This window comes from Phyllopteryx taeniolatus, chromosome 11 (assembly GCF_024500385.1).
Source record: "Phyllopteryx taeniolatus isolate TA_2022b chromosome 11, UOR_Ptae_1.2, whole genome shotgun sequence".
Taxonomy (NCBI): Eukaryota; Metazoa; Chordata; class Actinopteri; order Syngnathiformes; family Syngnathidae; genus Phyllopteryx; species Phyllopteryx taeniolatus.
Window position 1 is genome coordinate 15,991,432 of NC_084512.1, and position 25,008 is coordinate 16,016,439.

Here is a 25,008-nt window from a genome sequence, read left to right on the forward strand (position 1 = left end):
TATGGGATGTGTGTGGCTCAGTTGGTTGAGCAGGTTATCCAGTGACTGAAAGGTTATTGCTTTGAATACTGAATCTGAATTGGGGACTTTGGAGGTTCCACGGAACTGTATAGACTCATTTTTTGAGAGTACTCAAATACAGTTCTTTTCCTTTTACGCATAGGGGAACCACTTTTGGGTACTATTTGTACACAGTACACATAACAGTATATTGTTGTTCAGATTTGTGCAAGACGGAATTGGCACTGCACTGGCCCAAAAGTAAATTTATAGAGAATGACAAGACTTGTAATATTTGGGGGCGTGTTTGACATACAATGAAATATATATTTTAAAAAGAAAACGCTGCACGAGTGGGATGAGCTCCACTTGAGGCCCCCTCCAATCTTCCCGACCAAATATTGGGCTGAAGTTATTTGATTTCAATTTTCTGCACGCACCTCGCCATGCAGGTCATAATAACAACTTTATTTTCAGCGGTGCATAAATTAATTACGCGCATTTAATAACTAAAATATCATTATATTCCCCCTTTAATAACATAAACGCCGCACGCCGGGGAAAGCCTTAATAGCGCGGGGCCGTGTAACTGGCCATTATCCGCCTGTAATGATATTACAGAACCAATTACGCGCCATTAGAAGGGATTTGGCGCACTTTATGTGCTTTGCGCGTCTCTTGGAAATTTCTGCAGCCTCATTTTGCTGGGCGTCGTCCCGCATGTGCTTTAAAACTAATTGAAAGGCTCCCGCGGCACGTCATTCATCTCAGCCCGACTAATAAATCGCGGGACCCCTTGCTGTGAACAAAATCAAAAATTTGGCCTTGCGAGCCTTGGAGAAGCGCAAACCCTTGTAAAGTGGACCCTTAACACACCCCCGACGTGCAATTAACACCCAAAAAACTCCGTGCTATTTTTTTTTTTTTTTTTTCATTTTTAATATATGAAAGAAATCAAAAAGTTCCGTTGGCACGTGCGCGTGTTTATGGTTTGGGAATAAGCGTGTTCTGCACTTTATCTCACACACACACACAGCGAGACAAACCTAATCCGATTAGGAGCAATTCGGCGTGAGATTGTGCGACACCATCTGAAAACCTGTGTGCAACCCGCGGCCCGTGGGCCAGATGCGGCCCGACAACTAAATCAAAAGACAATAATAAAGATACAGATTAATAAAACCTCACATACTCATAATTTATGAGAATAATGTGCTTTGATTATTTTTCATGATTTTACGATGCCCCCCAGGACTTTCCCCAATAGGAAAAAGGTTGACATCTGGACACTCCCAGAAGTGCGCGCGCGTGTGTGTGTGTGTGTGTGTGTGTGTGTGTTTTCAGAGAAAGAGAGAGAGAGGAGAAAAGTGGACCCTTCCAGTTAGTGCCAAACCCTTCTTCCCTCCAGAGCAGCATCTCCCTCTTTCGGTCTCGCTCTCTCTCTCGCTCTCTCACACACACACACACACACACACACACACACACACTCGCTGAACACACACACACACACGCACGCAGTGCAGCGTTCATCTTTTAGAGGATGCTCCTGCAGCGCACATCCCAACTTTGACGTCCATGTTTTATGTGTTGAGCGTGCGGGTGGATATTTGTTTTTGTTTTTTTTGCTTGTTTTATTGTGAGGTGAAACTCTTGCTTGCAGGATGTTCTACTTCCACTGTCCTCCGCAATTGGATGCTGAGTGCTGTCGCTCCAACACACGTAAGCGCCTTTTTGCACCTAGTGATGCATGTTTTTTTGGTTTTTTTTTTGTGTTATTTTTGTTTTTATCTTTAATACATTGAAATACGTCTATCTCTAAGTGTAGTATTTTGTTTGTCACTGATACTTTCTTTGCATGTTACGTTCACTTTTTCTGCATGGTTTGTGCTGTGGAAAAAAGTAGAAAATGAAAGAGGAACTCACACTTAAATGATATATACAGTAACGCGTTGGTGCTTAGGCCCATGGGGGCAGCTCTCATTGAGGGGGCGGGGGGGAGACAGATGATGGTTGGCTGTCAAATGCTCTTAAGTCCTACATGACTCCCCTCAGACTCCAAACAACATCCGTGTTTTAATTTTGCAACTACAGTATAAAAGCCAAAGTCAGTAGATTGCATTCTCTTAATTTTGGTGTTGCGCTTGAAATCTTTTTTTTTTTTTTTTTTACCCCAAAGAAATAAGTATAAATAGGGCACCTCGTGTGATGTTTACCAAAAATATATATATATTTTTAAATGCAATTTACAGTGACTAAATGTGTGTTTAAAATGTACTTTTCAGTGAATTCGAGCACTTTTCCCAACCACGCCCCAGCTGACTTCGACGATGGCTTCTTGCGGAGGAAACAGCGGAGGAACAGGACCACGTTCACGCTGCAACAGGTATATATTTTCACATTGTCAAAATCAACATACGACTGTAAATTCATCTTATTTTAAAACCTACAAAAACATCTGGAAATATATACATATTTCTTCATATAATATTCAAACCAATATCCAAACGTACTGTTTACTTTATATAGTTTGTCTCATTTATTTATTTGTATTATTTTTGAAATATGTTGCTTTTGTTTTGTTCTTCTCCTTGTTGAAGACGTGGTGTGGTGCTTTTACAAACTTTTACACAGCCAAATGAATCACTGTACCCTGCTGTGTTTGTGATGCTGGTGTTCAAAACTGAAAGTATATATTGAAATATATCATATTCAAAATAATAATAATAATAATAATAAGAAGAAGAAGAAGAAGAATTGAAAACTTGAAAATTGCTTCGTGTACGTGAAGTCAACTCAAAACCTCTGTAGATACTAACCTATTTATTATATTTGAAACTTATTATATTTGAAATTGTATACATTCACAATATGAATGTATAAAATTATATCTACAAAACATCAACATCAATATTTCATTTTTTTCCCAATTTATTATTCACTTCATATAATATTATATATATATATATATTTTTGTCCTCATAATAACGATCATTCAATAAATGTATCCCATTCGTCTTTGTCTTTTCATTTTGCACGCATGCAAATGAGATGATGTGTTTGCTATTTTTGTGACGCGTGCGACTGATGCGCGTGCGTGCAGCTGGAAGCCTTGGAGGCGGTGTTCGCGCAGACTCACTACCCGGACGTGTTCACGCGCGAGGAGCTGGCCATGAAGATCAACTTGACCGAGGCCAGGGTTCAGGTGGGCCTCCATTGCGTCACTCACCACTAATGGGGGAGAGGGGGGGGGTCTTACTAATGACATTGATTCATCATACATAACTAATAAAGTGGTTCTGTAATTTGTCAAGCATGAATCCATTTTAAGGCAAGCGTCAAAATACAGAAATGATCACCTTCACAATTGAATTGAATTGAACGTCACTTCCTGCTTTGTCTGTAATTGCGGAGAACATAATGGTTGGTGGGCGAGGGGAGGGGAGAGGTGGGGGTCATCCGATATAGCTTCAGGTCCGATAATGGAATCCAGTGTTGTAAATTAGGACGCGTCAACAAATTATTGCCCCTAATCCGATTATCACATTGCTATTATTCAATCGGTGCGAGCAGGGATATTAAAGTTGCATTATTATTAGAAAATAAATGTCATTTCTGTGGCAGTGTTGTCCCCGTCCTCCCTTCATGCATCCTCCCTCCCATTTATTTATTTATTTTTTGGTAGAGTGTCAATGGGCCTCCCCCGCATGAAGAGCACGCTGCAAATGGAGATGAATGGGGCAATTATAGGCCATAGAGAGAGAGGGGGGGGGGGGGGGGGGGGCTTGACTTGTAGCAGGAAGGTGCAGGGGTGAGATAAGTCCGTCGGTTGCATTGTTGTCCCGTCTGCATGTTTGCTCGGCCTTGTTGACATGACACAATGGAGAGGTAACCTCCATTCATTGGCACGATGATTAATGCCCGCTCGAATGTGCTCCTAATCGAATGTGATGTTGTCAAACAATCCCTAAATGGGCAAATAAACGACTTCATGCGGGCTGCGCAACTGTCAGCGGGAAGTCATTAAAATATGATAATGAAAAATGGCTCAATTAAATGTTCTTATAGGCTCTGACCTTCATTCGATTAAGATACCACCACGACTTGTTCTCACACGTGTGCATACTGCAACTTTTGCTCATACTGTACTATTACGACACGCATAAATTCTGCATATGACACACACACTTACTCGTACAGCTACAACAAGACTGTACCATGGGACCTACATAAAAGTAGTCATTTTGGTCAGGTATATTCTATTACCATAACCATGTTGAACATTTTGCATGTGTCCCTGATATTGTTGTCCACCCTGTCATTATGGGGTAACAGCCCCTGTAAGAAAACCTCAGCTGTTTTCTGTGACTTTACGAGCAGCGTTTGGACTCTCTGGTGAATCAGTGGATAGTTGCATTTAGTATTTACACTTATGTTTTGTCATTTTCATCATATTGTGTGGTTAGTTGGATGTCGTCAACTTTAATATGTCCGCTCTGTCATAGAAAAATATCAATTGATAAAAATAAATAAATAAAAAAAAACTTTCAGAAATTTGAAAAATATTTGTTAAATAGTACCCAGTCAGCTTGCTAACTGAATGGAGTGAAGGTCCATAAAGTGCTCATTAAATGATAAATGATTAGCCAAAAATGTCCACCCTGTCAGCAGCAAGCTCACACATTTTGCTGTTGGCCTGTACATTGAGAGCTTGTAGCTATTTTTTTTTTGGTCTGGGAGCTTTCTCAATATCCATTTATAACAGCATACAATCTATACTTAACACACAGAAAATGAAGTTCAATGGAAAATCCCAACTTTTTGGGTGCAATGGGGATGTCTCAAAGGTACCTGTGGCGATATTGACTCATATTTGTGGCATAAATACTCATATGCTACACTGTTGTTACGGCTTTCTGCTATATTTGACATGTTGTTACACTATCTTATTTATGTTTGACATACTTGTACACGCCACTAAATTGCTTATATTGGACAAACCTGTACACAACATAATATTACCTCTCATTGACACACTCATATACTTCAATATTTTACTGATACTTGACAAATTAATCATATTTGACATTCTCGTATACTACACTACATTGCTTATATTTAACATACTTGTATACTGCACAATAATACTAATATTTGACATACTTTGACATCAAGGATTATCAGTGTAGAAAATGAACGGATGGCCATACTACTAATATTCAACATACTCTTATACTACACTGTTACTTGTATTTTCCACAGTCATACAGTACACTACATTACTTGTATCTGACATTCTCGTATTGATCACTCTATTAGGCCTACTTATAGCTGACATATTCGTACACAGTACTATGTTACTTATATTTGACATGTTCATATCCTACACTATATTACTGAAGACTTGTGATTTACCCACCCTGTGATGCTTGCATACTGTATGCTACCCAATACTACTATTTGATATATTCATATAACACACTACATTACTTATATTTAACATACTACTTTAATTTGTCATACTTATACACTACGTTACATTTGACATACTTACATACTAAGCTATATTACTTATATTTGACACACTGATATACTACAATACTTTACTTATATGTGACATACTGCACTACTTTTATTTGACATACTCATATAATACACTACATTACTTACATAGTGTATATTACACTAAATTACATATATATACAATACTATATATATTTGACTTCCATTAACTTTACATTGTTGTCTTGATTGTGTCTATTTTTAAGATATTGCAGATAGTTATCTGATAAATTTTATTGCATTTTGTTTTTCATATGTATGGTACACAAAATACTTGACACGCTTGCATTTTTGTCTTTTTGTGTGTGTTTTGTAGTTACCGAATACACAGTGATTGAATAATGAATTGATTGACAGGGGTTTTATTTGTTTTTACAATTGCACTGTGGATCGGTTCAAACACACATGCGGGCCTAGTACGGTCCACGGGCCGTAGGTTCCTAACCGCTGTGGACACTTACACAGTACAGTTGTGTACGGCTTTGCGTGATTCAAATGTCTTTGGTTGTGTTTTGTGTGACTGCAGGTTTGGTTTCAGAACCGCAGGGCCAAGTGGAGGAAGACAGAGCGAGGCAGCACAGACTCAGAAGGAGGAAAAGAGCAGATGAGCGAGGGCGCTCCTCCGGTGCGCAGCATCAACTCTCAGTTGCCCGTGGAGCCCAGCAGGAAACACAAAGAACCGCTGGACATGCAGCAGAGGTGAGATCACGACACCAAAAGCCTGATGTTTCATTTCACCTAGGAACATTTCAGCACCAATCAAACTGGATCAACACCAAATTGTACACTTTCACCTTGATCCACATCCTGCATCTACAAGCATCTTGTCTTTTGTCACGCATCATTAAACTCGGAAATGACGCTAAAGTTGCCATGCTCACAAAAAGTACAGTACTCGCTCTAAAATGTAATAATAGGTTGAGCGTGAACAGTAGACAAACAAACAGTAAGGGAATTCTAAGTGTTTGGACATGTCATATTTTGAAAGGTCTGTTGCAGTGTAATTCTCATTTTTGATTGCCATAGACTCGTGATTCTCAGAATGTGGTAGTGCTACACGGGTCATGAACGGAACAGAGGATAGGACCCAAAAATGCACAACTCCAAAACAAATTGACAGTTTCCAAAAAGAGAGGTTTAATAGACGGGCATAGGTCGGTACACAGGCAGGCAATCCAAGAGAGGCAACAGTATCCAAAAACATGAGGCAAAGAGACAAGGTCGATAATCAGAACAGGGTCAGGTCTTACTGTGAATCTATGACGTGGAAACAAGGAATGCTGGAACGCGACGACAAGGTACAACGAACTGGCAACGAGAGGAAATGAGACACGAGGTTATATACAAGGGGTAATTAGGGTGAACGAGGCACAGGTGATGAAGATGCTCACATGAGCAGGTGTGTGTGAAACAGGGGGGGAAGACAAAACCCGGAACACACACACATATGACAACACGGGTATGCGACAGAATCAGTGCATAAGTACAGTTCAATTGTATTTAACTTAAGTTCAATACGTTTGGGTTTATTCGTAGAACTATTTCTTTTGAAACATTTATTTAGGTGAAATGCTTAACGTTTATGTGCAATCTTAATAATTGAATCAATATTTCAGTACAGTTTTATTCCCTGAATTTGAGCACAGTGCTTATGTTCAAACTGTGTATCATGTTTGAGTAGCTTACACAATAATATAGATTATTTTTTTTTTTTTTAGGAATAAAACATCTGTCCGTTTTTTATGAACATTTAGGCCGACTGCGCTACTGTATCTTAATGTTGGTACTTGGGGAGCTCCCTTAAGTATTTCTTTAGGTGGTACTTGGTGTAAAAAGTTTGAGAACCACTGTCATGGAGCTAGACAGCTTACAGTAGGTTTAGTAAACATTCATAGCAGCAACACAACAGCTAGAATGTTAGAAACAGCTCAAAATATGATGCAGTGCAGTTCAACACCAATGTAAAGTACAACCACAATAATAAACGTATTATAAAAATGAAAAGCTGTGGCACTGTCAATAAAAGGTAAGCATTATTGTCTTTGTGAAGGAATTGTATTTTTTTGGATACAGCTCTTGTGTGCAAGTGTATCTAAAGTTTTAGCTTGTCAGTGTAATAATAATAAACAATATTACATGCACATGGCAGTATATGTCACCTATAGCTGGAGTTTAAAAAATAACTATTATGGTGAAATGTACAAGGTGAATAAGTCACATAGCTCGTAGGTACATAAACGTAGATGTCCATAACAAAGTGGAGCCCCGTGAATAGCAAAGGTCGACTGTATATAATACGTTCTTTATGGGCAACACTGACAACATTTGATTCATCTATCGTTTGATATTAGGTCTGTGACTCAGCTTCCGAAGCAATTCAATACATTTGATTTGCTGTCATTAAACTAAGATATACGAGAGTTGGCCCATTTTTACGGTAAGTAGTTGTGCTTTTCTGAATACATTCCCAGCAGGAAAGGTTTCGGATGAGTCAATGGGATTTTTTTATTTGTTTCTTTTAAAAAAAGGGACAACTGCTTCCATGATTGAAAATTAATGGTTTCTAATCGTGACATTATAGTCGTGGTTGATTGAGTTTGGTAAGTCCTTACTGAAGGGTACCAAATGCATGGCCGGCCACTGGAAAACGGACGGATGGCTTTAATCTAATATTTCACATTCATGAGGAAGTTGAGAAATCAAACCATGCCACAGCATTTTTTGTAAAAAAGCCATTTCAATGAGAATGCATATGCAATCGTATGTTACCTGGAGATTCAAGCGTGTTTGTTTCTGTCAGTATGAACAGGCCAGTGGGGCCCGGTGGTCCCTTCTTCCCATCGTGTCTACCGGGGACCCTCCTCAACTCGGCCACCTATGCTCAGGCCCTCTCTCAGGTGGCCACTTTGAAAGGTAATCCTCACAACTACAATGATCATCAAAATTCATAGCTACACCATTGTACGACGCCCAACGTGTCGTTGCCCTTTCAGGTAACGCTTTGTGTTCCTGCTGCGTTTCGGACCCCATGGGCTTGTCTTTCCTGCCCCCCTACGGTTGCCAGGGCAACCGCACAGCCAGTGTGGCCGCCCTACGGATGAAGGCCCGCGAGCACTCCGAGGCCGTTCTGCAGTCGGCCAACCTGCTCGGCGCCGCCGCCTCGTCCGGGCCCGGGGTCGTGACTGGGGGGGGCATGGTGAGGGCCCCCACGGGCGCTCCGGCGCAAGCGGAAGTGAGCGGGACAAGAGCCGGGGACGCCTCCAGCCCCAACCTGACCTCCAAGGTGCTGGGGGGCACCCCTGACAAGCGCCCGCACTGCTCCAACAAGGAAGCCGTGGAGAAGAAGTGAGCTTGCGGACACTGAGTGCTCTTCTAAGCACAATGAGATCTATTTATTTGACAATTTTGAATTATTATTATTATTATTATTATTGCTGTTTGTGACAAACGTACAGGGACTTGTTGACCCCACGAAAGCACAAGTTTGGATCTGTTTTTCTGCACTCGCTGATGGACAATTGCAGTTAAGTCCTATAGGATTCATGCACTGGACACATTTTGTTTTGTGTGTTGAATTGGCTGGAAATGACACAAGAAAGTAGGATTATCATAATTTGTTTGTTTACGCTGTGACAAAAATCTGCATGTGCAAAAATGTTTATTATATTTTAGTTATTTATTTGTTTGTTAATGTCACCGATGGTGTAGTGGTACACTCGCCTGACTTTGGTGCAGGCAGTGTGGGTTCAGTTCCCACTCAGTGACGAATGTGTGAATGTGAGTGCGAATGGTTGTCCGTGTCTATATGTGCCCTGCGACTGACTGGCAACCAGTTCAGGGTGTAGTCCGCCTTTTGCCCGAAGTCAGCTGGGATAGGCTCCAGCGTCCCGCGACCCTAACCAGGATAAGCGGTGTTGAAAATGGAAATATTTGTTTGTTTGTTTGTCCTGTTCTGCTGTTAGGCCAAGCAGAAAGGAAGATCTGTATCCCTTTTATGATAGAGCAGTTTAACTGTATCACACTGGACTTTTTAAGCTTCCACTGTTGTTTCTTTGTTTCTGAGGATATTTATTGAGAATTAGTTGTTCAGTCGAACAGAACAAAGATTTTAAAGGGGAGGGACAGAAAAAACAAAGGAGAGAGAGTGAAAAGGTCATTAAATAATATGGGAAAAGAAGACAGCAAAAGACAAAGCACTAGTTGTAAACAAGATGAGGAAAGTAAAGCATTATATACCTCGTACGAAGACGCATTGGATTCGAGTCTTGTAGGGGTTAACGGTCACTGAAGTGTGGTGGAAGTGTAAATGTAAATTATAAACATTTGTAGGACCAGAGTTGTGAGTGAGGGGATATATTTAAACCCTTTCTTAATACATGCACATCTGGTGTTCTATTTGTATCGTTGATTATAATGTTCTCAATTATGCTCGAAATTACACGAACCATTTAGTTGGATGGTGCAAAAGATTGCTTTTCCTCAAAATTGTCTGACTTGATTTGGGATGTGAATTAATTTTATTTTTTTTTCTTTAGAAAAGGAGCAAATATTTTTCATAACCATCTTGAGCACCATTTAAAGTATCCTGGTAACTTCAAGAATAGTCTCGAGAAAAGATTCTCAACTGGTGGTTTGGGACTCAAAACTGGGTTACAGAAAGCTGTCAGACTTGTCTTTAAAAAGTATTTTGACAGGTAAAGGAAGAAGTGAAATATCAAATTTTGTGGCCTTATTTATTTTGTGGAATTTTGAGATTTAATTTCGAATTTCTTTTTTTACTTTTTCTATTTTATTTATTGATTCGTATTTATTTTCTACATGTAATTATCATCTTCCTTAATAATATGGTCTGAAATGATTGTTTGACATGTAATTATGTAATGTTTAGTTGTGTTGGGATAAGAGGACATACGTTGGTTAATTGTTTTCAAAAAAACAAACAGAAACAAAAAAAACGACATTTGTTTGCTTTGACTTTGGTCATAATAAGGAGGATTGCGAATATTCTTATCAACTAAACATTTAGAATATTGTTTGTTTATGTACTGGCAAAGTACATTTTGGACTTTTTGTTAACATTTGAAAAACAATGTCTCAGCCCTTTACCACTTTCTAATGTCATTTCTAGCTAAAATACAACAATTGAACAGATAGAAATGTATATACTGTATGTATGAATAATTTGGGTCTTAACTATGAAGTGAATATAAAAAGTGCACAAACCCCTATTCAAATGCCAGTTTTTTTGTTACATAAAAAAATGAGACCAAGAGAAATCAATTAAAAACTTTTCCACAATTAATGTGACTAATAAGCTCAATAACTCAAACGAAAGAAAAATAAATCAATCCAGAGGGGAGGTAAAAGATAAACAATTGAGCTAAGCTGCTTGCACAAGTGTGGACACCCTCTTCTAACTGGGGATGTGACGATGTTCAGAATTAACCAATCACATTCAAACGCATGTTAAATGGGAGTCAACACACATCATCATGTAAAGTGTTTCTGATTAACCCCAAATCAATTTCAGCTGTTCCAGTAGGAGCTTCCTGACACTTTTTCATGCTTTCTCGGAGAAGCCTGAAAGTTTTGTGCCAAACATTTATTGCTATTTTGAACCGTTCATACTGTAATTCCCGTCATCTTGACTAAGGCCCCAGTTCCAGCTGAAGATGTCTCCCATTTAAGATGCGCTTGAATGGGATTGGTTAATTCTGAACACAACTACATCCTCAGCTATGAGGGTGTGCACACTTGTACAACCACATTATCTCCGTTGTTTATTTTACTTCCCTGTGAAAGATTTATTTGAATTGAGTTGTGCAGGTTACAGGTCACATTTATGGTGAAAAAAAAAAAGTTTGGAAATTATTCACCTTGAGCCCATTTTCAAAAACCTGGCATTTGAGCAGGGGTGTGTCGACTTTTTACATCCACTGTATATGTTCCTCCCAGTAATACCCAATGGATAATGTGAATGTCACTTCAGTGGGCGTATGCTTACTTATTGTGAATGTTGATGCATGTAAAGTGTAATTTAATGGGCAGTGCTTCGCTGCATTCTTTGTGTTTCCACAAATCAATCATTGTTGATCTTGAAGTGAAAGTGCACTTTAATGTAATAATATCAAATCAGCCATCAGTGGAAGTGTGTCCATGTGCCAGTTAAGGGGAGTAAAAAGCAGCCTGGGTGTCTCTCTTTTGTTTGCACGACGCCCGTGTTACCGACAGACAGCGAACACAGCGCCGCTGCTGTTGTGACATGTTCTTTAAAACAATTAAACATGTAGTCGCTCATGTTGCTCTTGCTGCAGCCATCTGTTCTTATCCATTATTTAGCAGCTCCTCTTTAAAGTCAGGAGAGCATCGCACTGATGTTTATCATTCACTTACTTTGAGCAATCTTCTTCTTGCCTCTTAATAAAGCCAATTAAATATGATCAACTCACTGTATTCTTGGTCCATTTGAAGAAGATGACCTCTCATCACAGCCGGTATGTATTAACTATTATTATTCTTATTCTTATTATTTCCTCCCCTTCCGTGATGCAACATCAGCTGACAACACATCCCATCCTGCAGGATTTTCAGGAAATGACTTTTGATAAGTCAATAACACAATTAAGTCAACTGCACACACATTATCGTGAATAATTGATGACAAATTATGTATTACCGTGAAGTAGAGCTTCAATAATTGATGAAGTGACACCCTGCTGAGACAAGGAGAAGGGAGATCAGGTCGGAAGTATAAAGACACCATTTACATGTTTTATGTAAATATACTAATAAAGTGAGTCATTTAAATAGTCTGTAATTGCTTTTCTGTAAAACAAGAATATGCAATTAAAATGAGAAGATACTGAGTTGTGTATTTTTAAAAAAATATTCCGATTTTTATTATTCTTCACTAAATAACAGATACTGAGTGATTTTTTCCCCACGCCAAACTCAGATTTGTATTAATATTATTCTGAATATAACTCAACTAAAATGAATCAATACGGAATGAATTTCCAAAAATCGGATTTGTTTAACTATGACTCTGAATTACACAACTAAAAGGAATATACTAATGCGTGAATTACCAAACTAATATTGGTCTGAATATGTATGAATCATTAATATATATATATATTTATATATATGCCAATTTTATGAACCAAAATATGCATGAGGCATCAAGGAGAGTGGCATGGCAGCTAATATCCTCACACAAATGTACCCCCCACACCCCAAAAAATGTACCAATGTATATACCACAATCCAATCCCATTCTCACAAAAGATGTGGGAAAACACATTACGGCTTCCCAAAATTGAATACAGTTGTTGTGGAATTGAATCATTACAACCTAAAACAAAGCGTGCTGGAGTTCTAATGACTCCGATCATCATTAAGTTCTGCCCGTAATTCCCGGCTTTAATATTTCATAAACAAGTCAAGTTGGTGTTGACATTCAGCGGCAGCATGTGGCATCATTGATGATTGGACAAGTCGTTGTGTGTTGCATTGTTATATCAAATTAGCTGGAGGGGAGCCAGAAAAGCAGACAAACATGGTGAGAATGTGGCTGATAGAAGCTCTTACATTGCAGTTAATGGCCTTCTTTTGTTGCAGTAATGAAATATTTTTGCAGACATGTGGTCAAAAGTGTTCTGAAACCACACGTACACACACAAACACATGCACACACCACCTGAATTTACACTGTAGTTCATAAGGCAGCACCCATGAAACTGCCCGCTCTATATTACCATGTCTGCTTTTAATTCCTGCACCAGACCTGATCAATAACGCAATCAATTATGATCAATTAAACTCATCTCTGAATGGTGATATTCCAAACAAAGCAGATTTTAATGCAGCGACCGCTAATGTGCAGGTGGGCCGTGTGCCACATTAACTCCACTTGACTCCTTCCTTTCTCAGCACACTCAAGGCCTCACTGTCAGCAATTTGAGATCAATGCTCAAGGTCCAACTACGCTAAAACTGTGAACATTTACAACTAAATCAAATCAAACGTTGAGGGTCTTTTTTTTTTTTGTGGTATTTTTTTCCACTAGAGGGAACTAGTGAGCAGGACTCTTAATCCAGATCCCGCACAGCAAATCCAAAATAACATTTATAAACTGTAGACTGTATATACGGCACATTATGATAACATCAGAAATGATCAAATTTGCTTTAAATATTGTATTCAATATATTTAATATTATACCGTCAACAAATTGTCTATATATGTTAAATAAATATAACTGAAAAACTATATAGGTATGCGAATAAGCGAAAATTAATAAAACTAACGAATGCATACTATGATAAATTATGCTGAATTATATAATATATATATATATACATACATACATACATGTGTGTCAAATTAAAAAAAAAAGACCCCATTAGACCCCAACTTACAAAAATACATCATACATCATCATCATATTGACATTTCTAAAACTATTTTTCAGTAAAAAAAAAAAAAAAAAAAAAAAAAGGTTCCTCCATTAGACCCCAATTTACAAAAATACATCATACATCATCATAATATTGACATTTATGAAACTCTTTTTCAGGAAAAAAAAAAAAAAAAAAAAAAAAAGCTTCCAAGGTTTTGGAAGGACAGCCAACAATAAATAGGGAAGGGAAGGAACGGCTTATGAGTCGAAGCATACTCCATCATGTGCCACACATGGTGGAGGGAGGCCATCTCATACTGTAGGACAACTGATGTGACTGATGACAGCTGTAACAACATGAATTGTGAGATATATACTGTAAACTCTACAGTGCATCCGGAAAGTATTCACATTCATTCCTTTTGTTATGTTACAACCGTATTCCAAAATGGGATAACTTCATTTGTCCCTCCCTAAAATTCTACATGCTCATGATGTTCAATCGGATTCAAGTCCGGGCTTCGGCTGTGCCACTCAAGTACACTTGCATTTGACCTCAAGCCACTGCTTTGACATCTTGGCTGTGTGCTTAAGGTCGTCCAGCTGAAAGAAGGACCGTCGCCCCAGTCCGAGGTCAAGAGCGCTCCAGAGCAGGTTTTTGTCTCTGTCCATTGCCACAATCATCTTAGTGAAGACAAAAAAAAGTGAAGGTGGCTGCAGAGAAGTCTTGTGAAGGCTTAAGGAAAAAAGGCTTAATTTGACCTCAGTTTGAGAAACTTTTTTTTTTTCAATTATTCATTCCAATTGGTGTTTTTACCTTTGTTCTATAATGGTCATATAACTGGTATTTCATCCATTTATATGTATTGTTCTTTGCTATGTTTTTATTTTTTGTTTGTTTGTTTATGTTATGCTGCCTTTAGCAATTTGGTCAACTGTTTTGTTTTTAAAGTACAACAAAACAAATAAGGCTGGGTGGGATTGGATGCCTTTCTAGGGTGTTTCCCGTCTCCTGTTTGAAGCCTCGCAATAGCAAAGTAATGTTGATTAAATGTGGGTGTCGTCTGACTCTCATGATGTCAAAATCTGAACAGCATTATGAAGAGGACTGTTTAAATACCGATTCTAATTGAACAAGGAAAGTTATCGGAGGATTGATGGATCAAACACCTGTTGTGCATTTTGCTGTTCAGTCCCTTAGAGAACAGCAAGTTGTGCAAAACGTACTAGAATATTGAACAGTTACACGCACCTTCAAAAGTTTAAAGATGCTCAAATTAAGTTCATCTGGCCGAAAAGGTTATAGTGCTGAAATTTCACCTGAAAACTGAATATTCCCAACATTTTGATAGTGTAAAATGTCTGTAATTCCCAAATGGTAAATGTCACATTTAGATCGTCAATAGTAGAAGTTTATAAATCCCCAGAACAGTCACTGTCCCAATACTTGTGGACCTAAGTGTACAGTACATGTAGTAGTAAGTGTGCAGAGAGAGTGTGTGGGTCCGGGCAGTCCATGTGTGAGTGTCCATCACGCTGCCACGCCAGCCATGCACCCGCCAAGAATCCCAGGAAACGATCTGCTGCTGCAATCTCCTATTATAGCAGCAGGCTGTGGGAGGGCACAGGCCCGCCCACCTTCCTCCCTCACGGCCTTTTGTGCTCGTGGCGAGGTGGGAGAAGCTGTAGTCGGGTAGATTAGACCGTGATAAGGTTTGACGGAAGATGGAAAAGACAGCATATGAAGCCTCCGTTGAGTTGTATTGACGAGCAGTTGGCCGCTTGTTGAGACTCCGTGGAGTTCAGTAAGTGTGAAGGCATTTATGTCACACAACTAGAAGCCTACTGTCAAAATAATAACTACACGATATAGGATTAGTTTTTTGGGGGGTTATTTTTGGAAGCATATTTCTTCATATGTCTACAGTGAAGATTTCCCAATCTGCCCAAAGCTTATTCCTGAGTGAGCTGTCCTCATTTATAAATAGTTGCCAGGCTGTTTGTTTCATCCATGTGATACTCGACACCACAGGATCTCGTAGACCTGGACGCCAGCTCCAAGCCCCCCATTCTGTCCCGCCTATGATGGGAACTCTCTCTGGGACAGCTCCTCTATTTCTGTTTGCGCCGCGGCCCGAGACCGGCTTCCTCGTTCGGGTCTCCAAGAGGACCTCATAGAGGATTTGGATTGGTGGGGGGGTGGGGGGTGGGGGGGGGGGGGGGGTGGTTGAAGACCGTGTGGCCAGAGAGGGGATAAGGCAGAATCCCCCTCCCATCAATAAGGCCCTTTTGGGGGAGGGAGGTATGGAATCCCTGGAAGGCCCAAATGATGGAATATAAACTTGGAAGGTAAGATCTCATTTGACATTTTTGTTTCAAGATATTCCAATTAGATGGTTAGAAGGACAATAAAGATCTATTAAATCTTATTTAGTATGTTACCAAAATCTTGAGATTTAAATGTAAGCAGTGTACACAGATTGATTCTAATCTGACAACTGATTGCTGCCATTTAGAAATAATAAAAAGTAAATAAAGTAATATATTATTGCTAGAAACAATAAAATGGTTGCAGTTCTGTCCATGTTTGGACCTCTCACTGTGGTGTCAGGTTTTCTAGTCAGGGGCCGCTCACTGCACAAAAATAAACCAGTCACGTGCAATAATGAACACAGATGTAACCCACAACTTGATTTTATTACCCAAAAAAATGTGCTCATTTTAGATTGTTACTGTAAACGACAACTACATTTAACTGTACTTTTTTGTTGTGTGTGAACAGTATTGTGTTCCCTATTATCCTTTTACACCTAAAATGATGTAAAAATGATGTATATTTAAAGTACTCTATGTGATGTAGGTGCACCATGGCAGCAGAGCTCCAGGGCTTAGATGTTCTTTAAATACTTCTGGATGGCTTCCAGGTAAGAAGATATTAATGAACTTGGAGATCCTCCTCAGTTTGGCAGTTCAAATAAAACCAAACGGCATGCCTGTGATGCTACTGCTGCTCCTTAACGCATTGTTTTATTTGACAAAGAAAAGTCTCACGATTTGTTTTCATCTTATAAGAAAATCAGGCAACTGTGTTCGAATGTTTTTTGTCAATGTAAAATTACTTTTGATACAAATAGACAGCAGGTATAGAAGTGATTCTAAACTATTCACCATGACCCTTTTACTGTCTAAAATCGCTGATTAGATACAAGTGTTAAGTAAGTTGAAGCATATTATGTTGTTTAGCCACAACAATGGACTAATGAATTGTATTGTGGACTAGCAGGCTGCACTAGTTATCAGCATGGGTGCCTCACGGGTCTGAGGCTCCGGTTTGAATCTTGGTTACGACCTTCCCTTGTAGGTTTAGCATGTTTTCCCCATAGCTTCCTCTTACATTCCAAAAATATGCATGTATAATTAATTCAAGACTATAAATTGTCCATAGCTGGGAATATGAGTGTGAATGGTTGTTTGGTTATATGTGCCCTGTGATTGGCTGGCGACCGATCCGGGGTGTACACCGCCTTTCTCTCTAAATTCGCTGGGATAGGTTCCAGCTCACGTGTTACCCTAATGAGGACAACACATGGTATAGAAAATGGATAAGATGGATTTCAATGTGTCATTGCTTTTATTTGTTTAAGTTGCTACGTGTATATAAATGGTTTGATTTATTCCAATTCATAGGGTTTGATCAAATAATTGTCATATACTAATATAGATGCTAAATTTAGCAATTGGGCCTTCTAAGTGCTCAATTTTATTTATTTAACAATATGTTTTTATTATTGGAGTTGTTTGTGATGGTGGGGAACTGGAATGCATCATACTGACAGCTGTTTCTAATAATTCGTGTGTCTTTATACAGTATGTTAGAATGTTAGAAACACCTCATGGTGCAGTCCTGCTCACCATTATTGGCACCCATGAAGTTTAAGTACTAAGTGTGGAATATCTCCTGGAGAAAAGGAATCAAGTGAAACAACATTTTTCTACGGAGAACTTCTGTTTGATACAAAAGAGCAAATGATAAAAACATTTTTTAAACAGTGGGAGGAAAAAATAGAAAACGTAAAGCTTGCTGTGTCACTGGTATTGGCTCCCTTAGCTGTAAATCAGTATGGAAACCCAATTAGACTTGTGGTAAATCACAAATAATAATCACCAGTGACAAATTGCCTGTGCCCATCTGATATGAATTAGCCACCAAACGAAAATGTTTTATGCACAGATGAAACAGAAATAGAGCTTTTTGGCAATGTAAACAAACAGTATCTTTACAGATGATACAAAAAGCTTTAAGGAAAAGAACACTCTGCCAACAGTTAAGCATGGTGGAGGATCCATAATGCTCTGGGGCTGCCTTGCTACATCGAGCAATGGAGGCCTCGACTGTATCACAGGTATCATGAAATCAGAAAATGATCAAGAGATTTTATAGTTAAATGTCTTACCCAGTGCAAGAAAACTTGGTTTGAGTCGAAGATCATGGATCCTCCAGCAAGATAACGAGCCAAATCACACATCCAAAAGTACACAGGAATGGTTGAAGAGGGAAAAATTGAATGTTTTAAAATGGCCAGCAATGAGTCCTGATCTCAATCGAATTGAAAATCTTTGGGGGGAGCAGAAATCGGCCATTGGGGAAAAGAACACTGCAAATGTCCAAAAGCTTGAACAAATTGCAAAGAGTAGAAGAAAATACCACCTGAGAAGTGCAAAAAGCTTATAGATGGATGCAAGAAACGTTTGGAGGCTGTCATCGTTGCCAAAGGGTGTGCAACAAAAAAAATATTGAGGGGTTGCCAATATTGCTGCTTTTTTTGTTTATTTCTTTGAAATTACAATATTTAAGTTGAAAAAAACCCACATTTCTTCGTTAAATTTCTTTGGACCTCCAATTAGAAGATCCCGATGATATAAGTTTCAATGTATTTCTGATATTTTACAGGTTATGCAAAAAATAAAGGAGTGCCAATACTGGTGAGCAGGATTGTATGATGCAGTGCAGTTGTATACAAATATTCGCATTATTATCAATGTAAATGAAGACTATTCCATACTGCTCTTGTATTGGATCTCATCTGATTGTACACATGTACCTAATTGAGTAGTATGTTAGTGTGAGGTTAATCACCCATCCATCCATTCACTGTACCGCTTATCCTCACTATGGTCACGGGTGTGCTGGATCCTATGCCAAAACTGGGTAAAACAAATAGGAGACTAATGTAAAATTAGTTCACAGCATGTTATTATTGAGACTGTAAGAATAATATATTAATGTAGTTTGTTGTTTTTTTTTTCAACCTATTGTACATTAGTAAAATAATTATGTATTTTTTGGTCAAAATATATCTAAGATAAAGCATGTATGTGTGCATGGTTAGGGTCGTTTAAGTGCAGAAGGCTGGTACAGAAAATTGGTTTTCCCAAAATAACTCACGTGAGCATGTCTTTTGTGCACATAGCAACGGTACAGATTGTCGCCAACACGATCGGTAAGGTCAAACTCATTGAGTGGGGGGATTTGCAAGACTGTTTTGGGAATCACATACTGTACAGTACAGAATTAGTAATGGAGGCAAAGCTATGCATCAGAGAGCAACAAAACACAAGCCACACTTCCTGCCTGGACTGTAGATTTTATGATTTTTGGACTTGGTGTTTGGTTGATAGTGATTTTAGTTTTTGATTTATAACTTGGATCATGTTGGTCTGGTGTGTTTTGTAGGCCCAGCCTGCCCTCATATGTCTCAATAGTGTCTTGTTCTGAGACTTACTTTAAGTGTCAGTATTAGATTCACTGTAATTGTGTCTGTTTTGGCAACCTGTCATTTATGTTTAGTTTTTAATGTCTTGATTTAGCATCTTATACTAATTTTGAACAAACTTTGTTCTGTCATAGTTTGCTAATAAATTAATTTTTAAATCTGAGACTTCTCTCCCAGGAAACTAACATAAATACCTTTTGGTGTTCAAAAACAGGGCTGCATGAGATGGAAAGCCACCATTCACTTAATTAAAACATGATGTGTGGATGATAAAATGGTAATTCCAAATTTTTTTGTTTCATAGGGAATTTCCAGTATTTGTTCAGATGAAGGACAACTGAGATGCACAGCTCCTTAGTAGCTGGGACCCTAAAATCAAGGTTTTTAAACTCTACAATGAAAAATTGTATGGGTTTCTGAGGTGAGAGTTTGAATGAATATGCTCACTGTTGGCGAGTCTTCATCATGACGTCAATGGAGAAACGCCGCTCAAGCCGAAAGAGTGGTGGACATCGCAAGCACAGCGATGGAGGCTTTAGCGACACATCCAGTGGTGGATCCTTTCTGGACGAGACCGACCGTGAAGTCCGTAGTCTCACAGACAAAGCCTTCAGGAGTCTCTGCATTGGCGATGAGGCAGTTTATAATGACTCGGACCTGGGTTCATCGTCACCGTGCATCCACAGGGACAGACAGCGGGCCTTCAGTCAAAGTGGATTGGAAAGAGAGGACAGTGACAGGAATGAGCTTAAAAAAGAAGCACATGAGAGCTTCAGCCTGATGGTGCAGCAGTATGAACAAGATTTGATCCATGAAGGAATGTATGGGGCAGAGATGAACAGAAATCCACAGTGGGATGTCTGTGGAGAGAGGACACAAGGGAGGGTTTCTGCCACATTTCAACAATCCTTTATGGAAATGACCCAGGAGAACAGGTCTCTTGGAGAAGACCTGTTTGGCTCTTTCACCAATGGAGCCACCGATTTGAGTTTGCAGCATCGAAGAAGCCGTTCCAGAGTTTCTTCACTTATCAGAGCATTTAACTCTCAGGATGGAGCGGTTATGGAGGATCAGCTCAGAGAGTGGAATGATGAGGCACACTGGAATAGACCAGGTCTAATGAACATGCTTTCACCATATCAGCAAAACTTCACCAATGGTCATTTACCCATGGCTGGTCAGTTCCCCTCCCAGGACACCAACCTTTACTCAACTGAAGCAGCTGCAGTGTCTCACATGAACGCTGCCTCCTCTTTTATGAGATTGTCCCACAATAACCATAATATGATGACGCAGTTGGACTGTAACAGTAATTTCTTTATACACAGTGAATTCAGTCCTTTCAGAGTATGGAGAGACCATAACAGTTGCCAACAAGCAGACGTCTCAAGGTTTATGCACTGTTCAGAGTTCCCTAAGTGGGACCAAACTCCCATGTACAAGGAGCTTTCACTGGAACCCCAAATAGATGGGATTAAAAGGCACCACAGGACTATGATGGCCCCCGTGGTGCCAGACCATCTTTTACAATCCATTTCAACATCCACAAGGTTACGGAAAGCTTCTGCTTTGGAGAAGCGCTGTGAGTCTGAACAGGCGGTACATTATCCCCACAGAATTACGACACAGAGTCTTGGAACAAACAGATTTCCATCCCAACGACCATCAATGACATCCCCCACCATAGAGATGTCTCAGGAAACCATCAGCTCGGTTAAGGCCCTCCACCAACAGATTAAAATAATGACAGAACACAACACCAAACCAGAGATGACAGCTGAGAGACATGGAGCACTTTGTAGCAATGATACGCTATTTGCCGTCACAACAGAGCGAAACGTAGCTAGCCATAGCACCAGTATTCTCTCCAATGATGGCCAGCTGCTTTCGCCACTGGTTCCTGTGTCCCAAGCAGAGCCACCAGAAAGTACAGAGAATGCAGTTTCTCCCCAAACTGTGGAACATCCTCCAGTGCGTGCCGAAAGCAGGGGGGGCACTCCTGATGTAAGGATGTCAAGTTATAAATCCAGAGCCAGCAGCCTCCTCTTCAATCTCAAAGACAACAGGAAGAGAGTGAAAAGTACATACAGTCCTGCCAAATTTAAGGGCTTTGAGCCACTAGAAAAAAGCAGAGAACTTCCTCTCCAGGAATCCAAAGATATTGTGCTTGATATGCCTGAGTATCTACAAATAGACATTCAGGATTCCAGCTGGACTGATGCACCTCCACATCAACATGTTAAACTCTATTACAGCCCCAGACCTTTATCTCCAGGAATTAATTCTCAGCCCAATACAGGGCACATTTCAGACTACAAGACAGCTCAGAGAAAAGGTGAGACGGTCCAAATTTCTGGGTACATACCTGAAAATTACACCAGCAATCATTTGACTACTGGTCAGAATATCAGTGAAGACCTGTCATCATTTCCTCCCTTTAAGCAGGACGTGGCGGGCATTCAAGTGGGAGGGGAGGCATACAGACATAAATTATCTTACAACACCACAGATATGCACTGGCCAACGGGTGAAAACATTCAAATAAGTGACTATTTAAATAGCAAAGGTGCCCATTTAAAAGAAGCAGATGTGAGGCATTCCACTGAGGAATCTCAACGAAATCCGAATAAACAGAATTATAGCAATGTTTCGAAAGAACGGTTCAGACGTCCAAATACCCCAAACAGTAAACAACTGGCTCTGAAAGCAGTTGTAGCTCCATGGAAACAAGAGACCTCACCTTTCAAAGAAAAACACCAACATGCTCAGGCTAACCTACAAGCTATCACCATAAAGGAGATCAGTTCACAAAGAGATGACCACAAAAAAGAGAGCCAGCAGAACACAAATCAAGAAGCCAAGAGGACCCCACAGTGTAATTTGTCTGTACGAAACCCAACATTTTATGGACAGGACAGGATAGAGAATTATTTCCAACAAAACATGTATGGAAATGGGAATAAAGACACAGACAAAACTATGCACAATCAAGAAACAAGTCAGAGAAAAGTATGTGGAGCATCGTTCAAGGAAGAACAGCCAAAAACAGCTGAACAACGAAATACATATAATAACCACAACAGTTCATCAGTCCCTGAGATGGAAGAAAGGGTCCACCAAGTGAAGTATGGTCAATCAGTTGCGGTCAAGGCTGTACAAAATAGATCAAAACAAATACAATCAGAGCAGAGACAAATGGAGCAGTCCAATGTTCAGCAGTGGCAGAATGGTACAGTTGAAGCAGAACCAGCACGACCAGAAAAGACAGATGAAACAATGGCAGACAAGGTCAAACTGGAACAAGCTAAAGCAAAAGAGCAAAGAAAAGAGCAGATGAGAGGGAAGCAAAAAGAGAGAACCAATGAGAAACCGTCAAAAGCTCCAACTCAAGTTAGAGATGATAAAGAAACAAATGATGTAAAAGTACAAGCTGAACAGATGAGAGGTGTGCAGACTGAACAGGTTCAAGCAGAACAAGCTGATTTGGAAGGACTAAAAGGCAAACAGAGACAATTAGAATCAGTTAAAACTCAGCCATCTCAAAAAGACAAGATCACAATAGATGAGGTTAAGGCAAAACCGAGAACAATTGAACAAGAAGGAGAACAGAAAATGTTAGAGAACGTCAAAACGAATAATGTTAAAAGTGACCAAACGTTAGCAAACCAACTAAACATGGAAAAAGCTCAACTACAAACTAAAACAGAACATGCTAGTGCAAAAATGGAAGTACACAGTGAAAAAGACAAACAGAATGAAAAGAAAGCTGAGAAAGAATCACAAGTCAATGCTCAACCTAAAGAAGAGATACATGACGCCAAAGAGACAAATTCTGTTGCCAGAAAAGCAGAGCTGGCTAAGATGGAGCTAACCAACATAGAGCTAGCTAAAGTAGTACTAGTAAAACACCAACACATAAAGGAAAGATCATCAAAGCCCACAGAAATTCTAACAATACAGCATCATGTCAAGAGTGAACCCAGTAAAGTTGAGCGCGTTAAGACAGAGTTAGCCAACGCTAAAGCAGAGCTAGCAAAGATAAAGGAGAAAATGAAGGGAGAGCAAACGGAGAAAGTCAGATATACAATTATCCCAAAGGAGGAAGGTGTTGCAAACAAAGATGGTTTGGCAGAGGTGACTGTCATACAACAGACAGCACAAATACATCAACCAAAGGACAATTCAGCTGCTAAAATAGCATATAATATAAATCAAGAAAAACATGGGGCTGATTATTATCAAAATCTGAGAGAGAAATATGGCTTTATTAATTCACTGTCACACAAAATGTCATCAGAGACAAACATTTCTTTAAACGATGACAATGTGACGCCATCAGCTCTGTCACTTGATATTTATACAAAAGTTAATAACAACAAATCAAATGATGAATATCCCACAAACAGTGGTGAAAACAATAATAAGAAAGTAAAATTTAGTAAAGGGAATGAGAGTCTTTATATCTACAGTGAGTCATCCAAAGAATTCAAATTATCTCAAGCAGACCATTTACCTCCTTGTGCAGATAAAAGAGCAACTGGTGACATAGTTGCTGATATTGGAAAGGATGACAAAGTTACAAATTTGGAAACATCTTATCCTGACTCTCGTTCTGATGATGCACATTTAGAGTCTGTTAGAAATCCTGAAAGAAAAGATAAATCGGAGCATCTGAAAGTATTGCCCCATAAAGAGAAAGCTCAGACAAAACAGGAGATTCTTACTTCGAAAATAAAAGCTCATGCCGAGAAGGAGATTTCAGCCCTGATGGAAGGTTTCGCTTTACGAGAGGTCGGTACATCTAAAACCGTCACCAAACCACTCCCAGCAAGACAGAATCTTCATTTAAAACAGAAACCTCTATTGCATGAGGTGCTCAGTGGCCATGAAACCTCAATATCCAGTAATACTACAACTAAACAACAGACCGGATCATCAGTAATGGAAGACAAGGCACTTCGCAGCTCTGAGGGAATGAGTACTCAAACTGTCAATCAATGGCAGAAGCAACTTCCCACAGAACCCATGAAGAGCAACGACCAGCAACGACCAGAAAATGCACCCCCAGAGATGAAAAAGACAGCAGGTTATTCTGTGAGCACAGAACAGCAACCACATCATCATGAAATCAGGTCACTAATAACAAATAAGGATCAGGAATCAAAGTACAGCAAAGAAAAACTGGCGATAAAGCCTGATGAAAACTCTGAAAAGGCTGAAATTGGAATCAATTATGCACAAACCTGATTCAATCATCGACAAAATGAAGTCATT

General features: G+C 39.4%; 2 protein-coding genes across 2 annotated transcripts; both read left to right on the top strand.

Moving 5' to 3' along the window:
• The first annotated feature begins 1,555 nt into the window (after positions 1-1,555).
• drgx (dorsal root ganglia homeobox) lies at positions 1,556-9,109 on the top strand. The gene is made up of 6 exons (XM_061790509.1): positions 1,556-1,719; positions 2,283-2,383; positions 3,101-3,202; positions 6,086-6,258; positions 8,360-8,472; positions 8,553-9,109. The coding sequence occupies exons 1-6, from the start codon at positions 1,662-1,664 to the stop codon at positions 8,906-8,908; spliced, it is 903 nt and encodes a 300-aa protein (XP_061646493.1). The 5' UTR covers positions 1,556-1,661; the 3' UTR covers positions 8,909-9,109.
• Positions 9,110-16,186: 7,077 nt separating this feature from the next.
• On the top strand, positions 16,187-24,990 carry LOC133485929 (uncharacterized). The gene is made up of 3 exons (XM_061790328.1): positions 16,187-16,309; positions 16,821-16,884; positions 20,039-24,990. The coding sequence occupies exon 3, from the start codon at positions 20,200-20,202 to the stop codon at positions 24,979-24,981; it is 4,782 nt and encodes a 1,593-aa protein (XP_061646312.1). The 5' UTR covers positions 16,187-16,309; positions 16,821-16,884; positions 20,039-20,199; the 3' UTR covers positions 24,982-24,990.
• The last annotated feature ends 18 nt before the right edge of the window (positions 24,991-25,008 follow it).